Genomic DNA, 16,561 nt, shown 5'->3' with positions numbered 1-16,561 from the left:
CCCCCCCCCCCCCCCCCCCCCCCCCCCCCCCCCAAATAAACTAAATAGAACCACTCGGAATATGATTTCTAAAAGGCTTATATTATTAGCAAATGTTTTGTGGGTTTTCTTTTTTTCTCTTTTTTAAAGTCAGAAAGCCAATATAATAACTTTGAAGAGTAAAAAAAATTTTAAGTAGTCTAAACAAATGTAAAATATACTTTCAGTATTGTGGTCATATTGTACTTAATTATTACTGTACCCACCTTTATATACTTATTTATATTGTAGGAGTTGTTTTGAATTACTGCTTTCAGTGTCTGAAAGTGAACTGCCATCTGAAGTCTGGGTACCGTTCCTTCAGTCTCTACAGGTGAGTTGATTTTAACTTTGAAACATTCTCTGTATAGGTATCTAAGACAACTGACTAATTACTCCCAGCAAACTAAAATTGGAAACTTAGAACAAAAACAAGTTCATTATATGTTGATTTTAAGTTCATGAAATGAGAAAAAGGCCCTCCACATGAAGGGGATGTGTTAACATATTTCATCACATCCAAGATTCACTTTTTCCCCTTAACACTTCAGGGATTGTGCCAAGCATTATAAATCTCTGAAACAGCCAAACTAAGTCATCATAGATTCTGTTGATGCATTTTACTTACAGGCAAACTACTGGGGCTCTCACATTGGCTTGATTACCACCTCTCTAGGTGAGCACATCAGAAAGTGGCAAGTTAGGGAGGGAGAGTAAGGATTGGAGAAAAAGCAAGTACTGTAGTGCCAGCAACAGGAGGCAAATTTGCCTGTTAATGGGAACAGAAAACCTATTTTTAAAAATAGCAATCATTCTTTTATCAATTACTAATTATGTGCCAAACACTGCCCTACACTTTGTTTTACATATTTTATATGTTTTAATTAAATCACAAACTTTATAATGTGGGGCATTATTTGAATCTTCCATTTACAAATGGGGAGACAGGTGCAGAGAGAGGTTAATTAGCTTGCCCAAAGTTACATCCAGATTTAAACACAAAGCCTGCTCTGTTAACTGCTTCCTTGAGGACACAATCTCCATAGTAGCTTCGACTGTTTCATGTATGTACAGATAAAGATTTGCATAATAACAGACACACCTCATTATTTGGGAATTTCTTTCCTTTGGGGTACATAACGGAAAATGAAATGATACAATGTTAATGTTTTTCTCTTTGTCGAGAAGAGGGTTCTTTGTCGAGAAGAGGGTTCTTTGTCATGTTCTTGACCTATTTTAATCCCTGTAATGCTAGTCCTGATTTCTCACATATCCTTAAAAAGCTGCTAAAATTATCTTTCATGCATAGTATATTGATTTTTATCACTGTGTTTTAAGGCCTGCTAGTGATTTTGTCCTGGCATATGGCATTCTAGAAGGGTAAATCTACTTATTCTTATTAGGACTGTTACTATTACTTTTTAAAATATCCTTTTTAGAGAGAATGCTCTCATATTTCTTCATTCTTTTCTTAGATTGTTCACCTGAATGAGATAATTGCCTTTTTTCCCATCTGTGTCTTTTCAGCATTTATTAGACATGTAGGATATATCTTGAATATGTGTTCAGTAAAATAAATGCAGTAGGAGTACAGGTAAATTTAAGATGTGGTTCCTGTTGAAATTTGAAAGATAAAACCCTGAATTTTTCTTATATTATGTGATATGTGGACAAGGCAGCAGATGGTATTGAGGATACTTGTGGTAAGAGAATAGTTTTTATCAGAGCAGGCCACAAATAGAACTTTTCTCAGTTGCTATTTACAGCTGTATAACCCTTCCAGACTTTTTTGCTATGGATAAAAAAAATAATCTGAAATGGGTTTTTTAATAAAGAAAGATGAGAGCCTATTTTCTGCAGCTTGTTTTTTTACTTAATAATTATCATGGATACATGTCTAGGATTGCATATGTAGATCTCTCTTTTTGATGATTGCCTAGAATCCTGTTTTGTGGCTGTACCATAAATTATTTGACTAAATTTCTTTGCTATTTGTTGTAAATGGTGCAAGAGTCAACATCTTCTGCTAGTATTTCTGTATTGTAGATTTCAAGATATGGGCTAGGATATTTTCACCTTAAAAAGAAACAAATCTTAGTTTTTAAAATTATTTTTTAAATGCCACAATAGTTTTAAAGACTCTATGTAATGTTACTTTTTTAGTCAGTTTGCTATAATAAATATATATCTATTGGTAACAAAATATTACACATCATTTTCCTGAGTAAACTGTATTTTGAACTTTAACAAATGAAAAAGTTGAAAACTTTTTTTTTTAAAGCCATGCTGTGGCTTTTTATTTCAGTTGCTGTGTGTGGTGGTGGGTGATAGTATTTTCTGCTAAAATGTAATGTAGAGGTCTGTTAGGTATTATAAATATGGTAACCTGGCACAGCAAATTCTGAAATTTTCACATAGAATCTTTTTCTCCACTGCAAAGAAAATGCCTGTAATCTTAAGGACAAAGAAGCCTGAGGACAGGTCAAGCTGTTAAAGGAAAATTGCAGCATTAGGTGCATTAGTTAAATATTTCTATTAGTAAACTATTAATTGGAAATATGGCTTACTGTATTAGGTTCCTATCTTAAACCTTTTCTCAGCAGAAGATAACTCAACAAATTGTGTGTGTGTGTGTGTGTGTGTGTGTGTGTGTGTGTGTGTGTGTGTGTAGTAAAAGCCTGTCTTATTTTAACATGAAAGTTAACGAGGGGAAAAACTTTATATCTTATATTTCATTTGAGTGGATATAAAACTATATCCTTAGGTCTGTGAACATTTTTGGCTTATGTTTTCCAAAGGAATATTGCTGTAAATGGAAGCTTATGTTCCTAGAGAATTTCAGCAGTTGAAAATAAGGGAAACAAGTTAAAACCTCAGTGTAATCAATAATCCTCACTAATATAGAGGACAGTGAGATATGTACAGAATCGTTTATATTGAGTTAAATTCTTGACCTTTTTTTCCCCTTATCCTTTGTGGATAGGTACTTTAAGGAACAAACTATTGGCAATTACATTTTGTTTGTTTGCTAAGAAGATAGAATGACAGCTAAAACCCTACACATTTCATGACATTTTATATAGAATCACCTCTCATTTAAATAGTAATTTAATAGAAGAATGTAAACAATTATGTAACAGTTGGTCTCATTAAATAATATTTCTTTTAAAAGGAATAGACTGCATGTATGAATACTGCAGAATCCTTTAAAAGAAAGCCATACCAGTGGGCTTAAAATAGTATAGTCAAAGGCTGGCTGGTTAGCTCAGTTGGTTGGAGTGCAGTGTTATAACACCAAGGTCAAGGGTTCGAATCCCAATACTGGCCAGCTGCCAAAACAAACAAATGAAAATAATAAAATCAATTACTACTAGGGCTGTTGGTCTGGCCTTCAAAGAGTCTTCTAGTAATGTAAGCCATCTTAATAATAGGGCACTCCAACTATCCAGTAGGAATGCAGGGACCTAAATTGAATTGCAGTAATAATTTTACCTGAGAAGAATTCAGGAAAGTATTTTAAATGTATTCTTTAACTTTGTTAAAGCATCCAAGTTTTGTAAAAAGTGACAACAGAATTTCACAAAGTGGATAGTGTTTTTTTGCTTATTTTTAGGAAATTCAGTTATAGATTCTTCCAATTTATAGATGTTCAGATATATTGAACAGGCAACATTACTTTTTATATAAATCATTAGCTTGTTTTCTAAATATACTTTTTTTGTTTTAGGAGTCACATGATGCATTATTGGAATTTGGAAATAATAACCTACAAATATTGGTTCATGTTACCAAGGAAGGTGTATGGAAGAACCCAGTTCTTCTTAAAATTCTGTCTCAACAGCCAGTAGAAACAGAGGAAGGTAAATCTTAAAAGTTTTTGACTATACAGGAGAATGGTTTAATTCTGAGAGAATTGAAATTGATTATGAGTTAAAATTTTGTGAATTTCACATCTGTATGTAAGCCTGATTATTCTGTTCTATTTTCAGTAGAAAAAATTAAGTATTAGCATTTAATATTTTGCTTATTTAAGTAAGGATACTTGTATTTTTAAGTGGTGTTCTAAGTGTCCCTTTGCACTTATTTTAGAATGTTGCATTGAGTAACAATGTTCATACAAATTTCCTGAGATAGAAATGAATAATCTGCTTCTAGTCTTTGGTATTTGGTGGAGTTTTGCTATACTTTGTTCACTGGTTGCAACAGCGAAGGGCCATGAAAAAAATTGCTTTTCTATTTTATACTCATGAAATAATTGGAATTCAGTGTTTCATAGAGAAAGGCAAAGAATGAAATTTTTTATTTGCAAAATTGTCAGTTTAAGACCAGAAGAATTATGAATTTGAGTTGATGTTTGAGTTTTAGATACACAAAAGTATCTCATTTGATAAAGTCAACAGCTGTAACTTTATTTGCACCAAGTTAGTGGAAGTTCAGAGATCATATTCTGTTACATATATTTCTGGAATAAAAACAGATTTCAGAACAATTATTAAATTTTTTGAGATATCTTTACTGTAGGACTTAGTACAAACAGTTTGAATGTTGATGCCTTAAAATATCCCAGGTAGCTTTTTCATTCACCAAATTTGACTGCCTACCACATACATGCCATTAGGGCCTTTCTGTATAGTGAGAAGTTTGGCATAAACTCACTTAGATTTTCTCTTGGTCCCTTTCTTCTGATAATTCTACTGCTTATCACTTGCACCAAGGTAAAAAACTCTTAAGTAGAAAAGAGATTGGTGTTTATTATTTTCCATCTGGGTCCTAAATAAGTGGCATCCCTTTGTAAATATAGGCAGATGGAAGCTAAATTGTCACTTTTATTATTAATAAAAACTGTTAAAAGACAGAGCCAAGTAGTTTCAGAAGCATCCGGAATTAGGCAGATCTCAGTCCAGGTAAGTCCTGACTGGGGAAGAGAAGAATGAATGCTCTGTGCAGGCAGCCCCAAGCCCAAGAGGAAAAAGGGTGGAGTTGAATTAAACGTTCCCAATATATTTTTCCCTGATGTACTAATCAAATATGTCACCCCACCTTAAGACTTAACTGTGTTTTTTCACATAGAAAAACATCAAGAAATGGGGAAAAGCATTGCTTCTCACGTAGCATCTTGTGTGGTATCCTATGCATTTAGTAAAGATGAGTTAAGCACCTTCTATCTGTAAGACTCCAAATGGGTGCATGATAACTACGCATCTAAGGAATTATATGGAGGACTGTAGTATAACTGGTGAGCAACCTATGGCCTGCCTACTTCCTCAGTTGACCCTTAACCTAATTTCAGGTCAAAAGATTAGAAAGCTTCCTTTATATCTCTACTGCCTCTGCAGCCCAAATATTAACATATTTGACACCAAAAAGCAGTGATTGTCATCTCTTTGATTGTCTTTTGTTCAATAAAATAGTTATCAGATGCTTAAAAGTACACATTTTTTTGACCTCCAAAGAACTCAATAAATGTTTTTCAGTTTAACTTTTTGAATTAAAAAAAAGGCCTATAAACAAATGTTTTTATTTTTCTGCCTTGAATTTTGCCCCCCTCTCCCCTCCATTTATAACTGAAGTATGTAATAAATGCCAGTTGTTGGCATTTCTGCCTGGCATGACCAGTAAAGGCACTATGGAAGAGCTGTTTCTTTTAACTGGACCTTAAATATTATTGTTTTTACATAATGAAGTGTATTCAAGATAAAATGTCACAGTGTCTACAACTTATTTTTAAGTGGTTCAGAAAAGGAAAAGCTAGGTAAGGAAATATAGCAAAACAGTTCAGTTGTTGAATCTGGGTGGAGGAGAGGGTTATAGAGTTTTCTATATTAAAATGTTTGGAAAATAAAATACAGAAAGGATCACGATTGGGAGTGAGACTTCTCAGTGTACTTCATTATATTATTTTAAATATTGAAGCATATAGATGGATTTCCTTTTAAAAGATAAATTTAAGTAAAGATTGGTATCTTAAAATTATTTTTAAAATTCCAGATTAAGGTATGTATCAGAAACTGATATAGCAACGGTTTAACTGTAGTTGTAATATATTGAGTAAAATAGTTTTACCTCATAGAAATAATAGCTATGATTTTTAGTGTCTGCTATGTGTCAGGCACTGTATTAGTGCTTTTTCATATCTCATTTAATCCATAAAATAGGTGAAAGATTACACCTGCCCAAGACCAGTTGAAATTGTGGAGGCAGAATTTAAGCCCCAGATGAGGAGATGTTAAAAGTTTTTGATTGGGAAGTGATAACCCATCAGTTGTTAAGTACATGGTTTTATTCAACATATAATATACAAGGCATTGTGCTTAGTGCTTTGGGGAATACAGAAGTTAACAGAACATGGTATTTGGTCACAAATTGCTGACAGTGTAATAAAGGAGACATCAGAAACAAATAATAGCAAGTATTATTGAACATTTACTGTGTGCCTGGCCTTGTGCTAAGTGTCTTATCTGCATTACTGGTATTTAATTTATGATTCTTTCCTCCCTATGAGGTGGACATTACTAACATTTTTACAGATGAAGAAATTTGAGGCTCTGAGAGGTTTAATTTGTATAAGGGTCTCACTGCTATGTATCAGAATCAGGATTTAACCTCAGATCAGTGATTCTAAAACCTGAGATCTTAACTTCGTACACTATAATTATTAACGTTATCGAAGAGAAAAAAGAAAACTAGGTGTGGTCAAAGAAGTAAAATGCTGTAGGAACTTAGAAGGAGCATGCCTGTTTTCAGGTGTGTTGCCTCCTGTAGGATTTCTGTAATTGCTTACAACCTCATAGGTCAGATAAATTGAGCAGAATCTGATGTTAGGCAGAATAGGATATACAGGGGACAGATGTGACAGGAAATAATATGGAGGAATTAGATTGAAGAGAGTTAAAAAAAAAAAAAAAAGAATTGCTAGGACACAATAACTAAGTTGATTTCCTTAAGGAAAGGAGGTAGCAAGGAAGGATAATGCCAAAATTTTATTTTTGTATAATTGAGAGAATACCATTAATAAAAATAGAAGTAAGGAATGAAGAGCTATTTGAGTGGGAGGTATGATTGTGAGTTCATTTTGTGGAGTTTAGTGACCGTGGGACTGAAATAGAAAAGTCCAAGTGAATGTTATCTGTTTTCCCTCCATGCTTTTTGACCTTGGCTACATATTAGAATATCTGTGGAATTTAAAACTGAAAAACACACATACCAAGTTCCAGACTCCACCTGTAATATCAAAATCTCTGGAGTTGGAGCTCTGGAATCCAAAACTTTTTGCAGTGCCTTAGGAAATGGGCACTTATATGTTGCTGCTGGGAGTATAAATTGGTACAGTTTCTGGAGAGTAATTTTGTAATATTAGTATTACAAATGAACAACATCTTTAATCTAGTAATGCTACTCAAGGAATTGTCTTATAGATGTATCACATGTGTGAAATTACCTATGTGTAGGATTGTGAATTGCAGTATTATTGATGATTGCCAAAGATTGGAAACAACTTGCAAATACATCAATAGGGGATTAGTTAAATGAATTACATGTACATCCATACAGTGGAATACTCTTCAGTTGTTAAAAATAATGAGGGGTCTTTAAATGTGCTGATGATAGAATGACCTGTATGATACATTGAATGGGAGGGAAAAATTTCTTCTGTACTCAGAATATTTCTGGAAGGATAAAAAAAATGGAAACAATTGTTTCTTAGGGAGGGAAACTAGGACAGTGGGGTCAGAGTAGAAGGGAAACTACTTTTAACTGTACGCTTTTTTGTGTGCCTTTTGAAATTTGTGATATATATGTTTATCTGTTTTAAAAAGGTAATTTAAAAAACTATACAGTTGATTGTCATATGTAGTTAAAATTGGGCTAGTGGCTTTATCCTTAGCATGGATCATTGCTACTCCATATATATATATATATATGAGGGTGCTTCAAGAAGTTTGTAGAAAAATAGAATTAAAAGATAGTAGGACTCTTTCCATGAACCTTTTGAAGTACCCTTGTATGTAGGCCTGCAGACCTAGAAGCATGGTTATCACCTGGGAACTTGTTAGACAAGCAAAATCTCAGGCACCATCCCAGACCTAGTGAATCAGAATCTGCATTTTAATAAGCTCCCCAGGTGATTCAGAAGGCACTTTCAAGTTTGAGAAACACTATTTTAGATTAACCACGTAAAGCAGTTTGTTCACTCACCACTAGGCTTGAAATGCAATATTCCCACCTCTGTCATTTAAGTAGTACTACATAACAATGTTACACACTTACTGAGTATCTACTATTTAAAACTAGAGGGCTTGTCCAGAGCACTGTACAATGGAGTGCTTGGGTTCTTAATAGTTAGTACTGGTCAGAGCAGCATTTTCCAAAGTGTGTACTGAACCAGGAACATTATTTTGTAGGGTAATAATAATACATGTAAAAGGGTTCTCTGGTCAAATCAGTTTGGGAAACATTGGGTTAAATAAAAGTGAACAGTTTTCTTTATTGCAGGACTGTTCAGAGATTTGACCAAGGAATCCTTTTTTTTTCTAGGACTATCTCTCAGGTCTTTTGGTCGGTGGAACACACTTTGAGAAATGCCTGGTTTAGAGGAAAGAGCACCACTGGCTTTGGAATCCTTGGCAAGTTACCTAACTTCTCTAAATATTAATTTTCCTTACCTTAAACTGGGGATAATAATACTTGCCTTGGTGGTGGTGTGAAGAATAAATGAGAGGTATATAAAAACATTTATCTTAAAACTTGGTACCTCATGAGTTTTTAATTGATAATTATTAATAATACATAGATTACCTAATTTTCTTGCACTAAAGTTCATTTTACTATTCCTTACTATCCTCATCACAAAGTGAGACGAAAAGTTCAAATAATTAATTTTGATAAAATGTTGTTAGTTTAATGAAAGGTTTGGTGTTCAAAATAAAACTACTAACTAATGTGGGAATCAGTAGCAAAATGAATTTTCTTCTCATCTCTGTGAGTATTGAGACCAGAATAAACTTCTCATTTATATCAACTGAATTTTAACTAAAAACAAATCAACAACTGTAAAAAAAGATATCAGACTTTCAGCTTAACAAGCCTGACATTTTTGTGGTATGTTGTCAAACTTTTATTTTTCCTTTTTTCTAGTCAATAAATTGATTGCACAAGAAGGACCTTCCTTTCTGCAGATGCGAATAAAACATTTGTTGAAATCTAACTGCATTCCTCAGGCTACTGCTTTATCAAAACTATGTGCAGAATCTAAAGAAATTACAAATGTGTCATCTTTTCAGCAAGCTTATATCACGTGTTTATGTTCCATGCTCCCTAGTGAAGATGCTATTAAGGAGGTGAGTAAATTAAATAACTTGTTATTCACACTTAGATTTTGATAGATGTTTCATGGTATGTTTTTTTCCCATCGGAATGAAAACCAAGACATTCTTTTTCAGGCTACTGAAAAGTACCATTTTAATTGTATATTTAACTCTTCAAGAAATTGAACATAAAGTTTTGTTTTATAGGTGGATTTGAAAAGTAGGTAGTTAAAGAGTATATTAAGGAATGTTTACATGTTTGGGTGATGGTTTGCTGTGGCATCTTTAAATGTGAAAGTTGTTTTTCTCCCTAAAGTAATGATTTCTCTATGTTTGGGAAATGCAGAAATTGTTAATAGTGGTGTCAAGAGATAAACTAAATGAATAGCACTTAATTTTAGCTTAAGTTACACTATACATTTAACTTGTTAAGCAGAGAAGTATAAGACTCTAGACCCCATGAATACATTTTGAACAACAATTAACTGGCCAAACAGGATGCCATTTGTATTAGTCCGTTCTCTGTTGCTGATAACAGAATACCTGAAACTGAGTAATTTGTAAGAACGTGAAATTTATTTCTTACAGTTTTGGAGGCTGGGATGTCCAGGGGGTGCATCTGGTGAGGGTCTTCTTTTTGGTGGGTACCCCTGCAGAGCCCTGTGGCAACATAGGGTACCATATGGCAAGAATGGCAAGAGTGCTTTCATGTGCTCCTTATAAAGCCACCAGTCTACACCCATGATAACCCATTAAACCATTAACTCATTACTCCATGAATGGACTAATCCATTCACAAGAGATAGTCATCACCATCCAGTCACCTCTTAAAGGCCCCACCCTTCAGATAACATAATTGGATTTCCCACTCTCTTAACACTGTTACAGCGGGGATCAAGTTTCCAACACATGAACTTTTCGGGGACATATTGAACCCATAGCACTATGGAATAGTGGTTGAGTCTTTTTTTAAAAACTATCAAGTACTCCCGCCGAGGGTTCGGATCCCACGTACAGACCGGCCGCTCACTGGCTGAGCGAGGTGTGGGCGCAGCACTGAGGATTGCGATCCCGTTGCCGGTCCCGGTCCGGGCGCGACACTGAGGGTTGCGATCCGTTGCCGGTCGCGAAAAAAGACAAAAAGGAAAAAAATATATATATATATATCAAGTAGATTGCATCTTTTTTTTTTTTTTAAGCCTGAATCATCATTTTCCTTAGAAAATTTGGAATTAGTTTTCTCTAATAGTTAATCAGAAAAAGATTAAAAATTCCTAGGCTTTATTTTGTCATCTGCCTTTAATTCTCTCACCTGCCATTCAGATCTGAAACATGGATTCTCATTTTACTTCTAACTGAAGTTTCTTACTAAATGTAGGAATGTCAAGGATCTGATTCTGTGGTAATTCTTAAACTTTTTTGATAATTTTACCCTTAAATATTCTACATTCCAGATACAACACTTTTATCTTTTCGCCACAGTCCCTTTCATATACAGGTTCCACGAGGACCATCCAGGATCTATTGCTCCTATCACATTATCATTCTCCCTTAACGCCCTCAAGTATCACTTTCCTCCCTCCTCTGCTTTTCCACAGTCAGTCATCATCACTCCCTTGCATATACTCTCAATTCTTCTACTGGTCTTTTTCTTAATTGTACTTGTTTGACTACCAGTATCCTGGTTATCCCTAAGTCTTCACTTGCTCTTTATATTTACCCGCACTTGTGGAGCTAAACTTATGTGAGGGAAAACCTTCCAACTAATTTCACTTTAAATCAATCATACTATATTTCTTTAGTCTATTTACTCTCCTAGTCTCTTAGATTACATACTTTTTCCCTTCTCTTGAAACCTGTACTAGAATAGTCTCTGCCCCATGTCACTCTCTGTTCATGAACTTTCTCCCTGTTTCTCTGAGGAAATTGAGGCAGCCAGAAGAGAACTTCCGTAGGCTCCCTCCATGACATCCACTTACCCCCCTGCATTCATGCATGTAAACCTTCCCTGCTGTTATTACAGATAGATTATATCTGTTCTCATAGCTGATGCAAACCCCTCCGTTTCTGTGTCAGATTCCATTTGTTTTTGCCTCCCATGAGGATAATGTTACAGCAGTTTTCCACTTCTCTACTATGTCATTAGTTTCCCCCTCTCTGCTGTTACCACTCCACCAGCATTTATGGTCTTACTTCCATCTTTAAAAAAGGAATCTTCTTTCTTTATTTTTTTAATTTTAATTTTTATTTTTTTTATGTGGTTGATTATTGTGGCCCATTACTGAAACCTCCCTCCCTCCTCCCTCTCCCCCCTCCCTCCCAATAATGTCCTTTCTGTTTGCTTGTTATTTTTTTTTTTTTTTTATTTTTTTTTTTTTTAAAAGATGACCGGTAAGGGGATCTTAACCCTTGACTTGGTGTTGTCGCCACCATACTCTCTGAAATAAGGTAACCGGCCATCCCTATATAGGGATCCAAACCCGTGGCCTTGGTGTTACTAGCACTACACTCTCCCAAGTGAGCCACGGGCTGGCCCTAAAAAAGGAATCTTTTTTAGATCCCACTTCCCTTCCAGCTACTACCCTATATCTCTCCTGGCCTTTTTAGCATAATTTTTTGAATGAATTGTCTAAATTTACCGTTCAACATTTTTCTCTTTTCAAGACATTCTGATATGATGTTCACCCCTGTCAGTTCACCACATCACTAAATCCAGTGATGACTTTTCAGTTTTTGCCTTACCAGTCTAACTTCTCAACTTTGACGTTTTTCACTTGGCTTCTAGGGTACCACACTCTCTTGGCTTTCTGTCTGCCTCACTGATTGCTCTTTCTCAGTTCTATTTTGCTCTCTGCTTAGTAAATGTTGCAGTACCCAACGATTCTGTCATTGGGTCATCTTCTCTTTTTCTATCTACACTAATTCCTTTGATGATCTCATCTAGTCTTATGGCTTTAAATACTAACTATGGTCTGAATTCAGATATTTTCTCTCTAGCCCAGTCCTTTCCTCTGAACTCCAGACTCGTATCCAACTGCCTAATTACCATCTCTGCTTGTACAGCTGATAACATCTCAAATGTAACATGTTCATAACTAAGCTCCTGATATTATTAGCGCTTCGTTTTTATGAACTCTCTTTTAAATGAACTCAGTTGCCTTCCAACTATATTCTGTGTTGCGGGTTGAGGGGAGGTGTGGGCAGTAGTGAATAACTAGCTACCATTTTTTTAGTTCTTACTGTGTGTTAGGCACTGTGCTAAATGCATTACAACTTTGTCACTTTTAAGCCTTACAACAATTCTGAGGTAGTGTCATTTTATTGCTGAGGAAAGTGAGTCCCAGATTAAGTAATATTTTAAAGTTACAAAGCTAAAGTGGTTAAGCTGGGATTAAAACCTGAGTTTGGTATATTATCAAGTGATACATAATATGAGGGTTACCTTAAGTCTTTATTCTATGGGCCTTGGGCCTTGGCTACCTTTCTAGTCTCTGACCATATGTTAATGCTCACCGCTCTTCGGTCTCCTTGTCTTTGCTATTCTCTAAACAAGCCAAACTTGTTCCTGCCTTAGAGCTTTGTACTGCTATTCCCTCTGCCCAGAATGCCTTTCCACAGGATAATTTGGGTGGCTTACTTCCTTACCTGATGTCTGCTCAATATTTATGTCTGTTTAATATTACCATATCAGAGAGGCCTTCCTCACTGTCCCATCTGAGATAATTCCGTATCCTTCCTTATTTTCCTTCAATAAATATCTGCTGTCATTATTATGAATACAGTTGGTCCCCAGTATCCATAGGGGATTGGTTCCAGGACCACCCATGGACACCAAAATCCATGATGCTCAGGTCCCTGATATAAACTGGTATAGTATTTGCATATAACCTATGCACATCCTCTCATGTATCTTAAATCATCTCCAGGTTACTTATAATACTTAATACTGTGTAAATGTTATGTAAATAGTTTTTATGCTGTATTGTTTAGGGATTAACAACAAGAGAAACATGACTGCACATTCAGTACAGATGCAGTTTTCTTCCCCGAATATCTTTGATCAGTGGTTGGTTGAATCCATGGATGCAGAACCCACCAATATGGAAGGCCGATTATATATACTAACCCACCTAAAATGGCTTCTGTCACTCTCTGTCCTCCTACCTAGCTGTATTTTCTTTATAGCACATATTACTACTTCCACTGAACAGTTTGCTTTTTCTCTATTTCTTCCCACTAGATTATAAACTCTGTAAGGATGGGAACATAGATTGTTGACTGCTACATTCTTATATTCTGGAAGAATGCGTGGCTGCATAGGCACTAAGTACTTATTTGTTGAATGAATGAGTGAAAGGTACAGCCACATACCTTGATGTTTTGTTACTGGGATTTCTAGCTGTCATTACATGAGTTATGACCAGAATATCAAAGCTGAAACATTCCACTCACGCTTTGTATGCTTTAAATTTTTGCTTGAAGGTCTTTTTCAGTCCTAAAATTGTGATTCCTATTTTTTTTATCAGCTTTATTTCACTTTGAAATATAAAACTTATGTTACATGTGTATTTACAAAAATGTGGACCAAGGTGAAACCAAGTATAATGCAGTGATACACATTTCTGTATAGGTTGACTGAATCAATGTTTGGGTTAATAGTTATTTCAAATGGCTGAAATTTCCTGTAGCCCAGATCCTGTTCCCCATTGTGAGAAGCTTGTTTGTCAGATTACATAGTGAAATTTAAGATGTACTTACCAATGGCCAAAATAGTGACAGGGATTTGATTCTATCCTGGACTAGTAGCCTTTGCATTTCTATCAACTACCTTACATTTTCGAGTGCTCACAAACTCTTTATTCTGGGATATTAGATTAGAAACATCCCAGTGGGAAGCGATGTAGCCTGGACTTTGAGATTTATTGGTTAACTTGAATCTGAGAGGATTGTGTAGGCAGGGAATGTGTGGATAGAGACACAGAATGCTTATCATCTTTGTTTTGGGAAATGGCCCTAGAAAGGAGGTCTGATATAGGATACAGAGATGAAACAGCCAGGTGGTTGCTGTGAAGTGGCAGACAACATGTAGTTTCCCCAAATGGGGATTGAAGCTATGACCCCTAGCATCCTTAATTATTGTTTTAATTTGTTGGACTTTATGGCCATAAAGAAATCAAAGGATAAAATGTTTTGCCCTGTCTTTTCAGACTTCACACTTCAACCTTAAAAATAATTACAAAAAACATTTATTGAGCTCTTAGGTCTATTCCAAGCACTGTGCTATGTTCCTTAAATGTGTTGGCATTTAATCTTTATAACAATCCTATGAATTTTATAACAATTAACTGAGACTTAGAGAGATTATATAACTGGCCCATAGTTACATATCCACTAAGTGGTGGGCCCAGGATTTAAATCTGAGGTGATCTGCCTCTGTTTTGCTTTTGTACATATTAATCTTACACTCACATATCTCCTTATATCATGATCCATTTCCCTGGCACTGCCAACTTCCTGTTATGGATGTCTGGTTATTTCTGAATTTTGGTTCTGAGTTACAGTAGACTTGTTCCTTAGGAGGGGGTTTCTTATTTCTTTTGTTTGCCCAAAGGGGAAACAAACAGTCAAACTTGTGACTGTTACGTCAGAAAAGATGAGAGTGGACTTTGGAGTTCTGAGACTTCTGGATGGCTCATTACTGGATTGGATTGACTGGGAGTTTAGGAAGAAAATGTTTTTCACAAGACCTCTAGAGAAGGAGGAGAGCAACAGTCAGAATATGTAGGTTTGAATCCTGGCATTGTCATTTACTAGCTTCATTTTCTTTTGTCATTGTCATTTACTAGCTTCATTTTCTTTATCTGTAAAGTGGGCAGAACAGTAGTAGCTATCTCACAAGATGGCTGGATAGTTCAAATGTGATAATATTTAAAGTGTCTAACACTGTTTTTGGCATGTAATAAACACTGTACAAATACAGACTCTAGTATAAGGATGCTTTAGGCCTAGAGTACAGAAATAGGGAGGAGTGATTGAGGAGACTGACCAGAGATGAAATCTGGATTTGATGGAGAAGTGTGGTATATACAGAGATAATTAGCCTCCTATGACTTCATCCACATTTTTAAAAGCATTCATAAGGGACTGACTATAAACCTGTATGCTAATTTATTTATTTGCCATGTCGGATAGGATAGGGAAATATACCGCTTCACTCTTATAGCAGCTACAATATTTTGTTTGGGAAACTTAATCAGAGTAAAATGTAGTAATGGTTATTCTCAGCACCTGACACATGTCAAAAGAATTCAATAGCAGGAGCAGCAAAAATGGTACACCTTAGATTTGATTCATCCTCATCCTATAACAACTTTTCCTTTAATCTCTCAGCCTTTGTTTTTTTAAAACCTAGCATTGTATCAGTCGTTGGCAAGTACGAAAGTGTGCGTATGGCCTAGTTCATTTGCCAGAAACAATTATAGGAAAATAAGTACTAAGCTGTATCATACTGCCCCTAAGTTCAGTAGGAATGTAGAGATAGAGAATATCTGTGTAGACTGGCAAATAAGGCTTTATAGAAAAATTGATCCTTGAGTTGGACCTTGATGTAATGATGGGGTTTGGATGGATAGTTTGGGGGTAACTGATTGTGGTAATAAAGGCACAGAAAGTAATGTGTACTCTTCAGGTACCCTCCAAAGAATATCCTGCCTAGGGCAGAGAGTGGGTGTTGAGGTCTTGTGAGAAATAAGACCTGCTGGGTGGGGAAAAGGAGGGCCTTGGAAATTCCAGGCATTAGAGCTTATATTTGATGCAGTAGAAATTGGGAAGGTTTTGAAGGTAGGAAGTGACATGATTGAGGTGGTGTTTTAGAAAGATGAGATTGAAAGAGTATAGTTGACCTTTGAACAACACTGGTTTAAACTGCACAGGTCCACTTATGTGGATTTTTTTCAATAAATATACATACAGTACTATATTTTCTCTTATGATTTTCTTAATATTTTCTTTTCTCTAGCTTACTTTATTGTAAGAACATATGTATTATATTAATATAACATACAAAATAAGTATTCATCAACTCAGTAAGGCTTCCATTTAACAGTAGGCTATTAGTAGTTAAATTTTGGGGAAGTCAAAAGTTATGTGTGGATTTTGGCTGTGTGAGGAAAGTTATGTGGTCGGCACTTCTAACCCCCACATTGTTCAAGGGTCAACTGTATGTATTAAGTTTAGGA

The 16,561-nt window shown here is 35.4% G+C and overlaps 1 protein-coding gene across 1 annotated transcript in view; it reads left to right on the top strand.

Moving 5' to 3' along the window:
• LOC103608496 (zinc finger protein Rlf-like) overlaps window positions 1–15,104 on the top strand; it is a gene marked incomplete at its 3' end in the record, with an annotated part of 39,293 nt that extends 24,189 nt beyond the window's left edge. Inside the window, exons 3-6 of the mRNA XM_008592927.1 lie at window positions 271–352; window positions 3,746–3,878; window positions 9,154–9,356; window positions 14,935–15,104. Of these exons, the coding sequence (XP_008591149.1) occupies window positions 271–352; window positions 3,746–3,878; window positions 9,154–9,356; window positions 14,935–15,104 (588 nt within the window). The remainder of the gene's footprint in view (window positions 1–270; window positions 353–3,745; window positions 3,879–9,153; window positions 9,357–14,934) is intronic.
• Window positions 15,105–16,561: the final 1,457 nt, after the last annotated feature.

This window comes from Galeopterus variegatus, unplaced genomic scaffold, assembly GCF_000696425.1.
Source record: "Galeopterus variegatus unplaced genomic scaffold, G_variegatus-3.0.2 Scaffold8479, whole genome shotgun sequence".
Lineage (NCBI taxonomy): Eukaryota > Metazoa > Chordata > Mammalia > Dermoptera > Cynocephalidae > Galeopterus > Galeopterus variegatus.
Note: the sequence above shows the minus strand (reverse complement) of the source record. Positions and strands in the feature narration are given on the sequence as shown.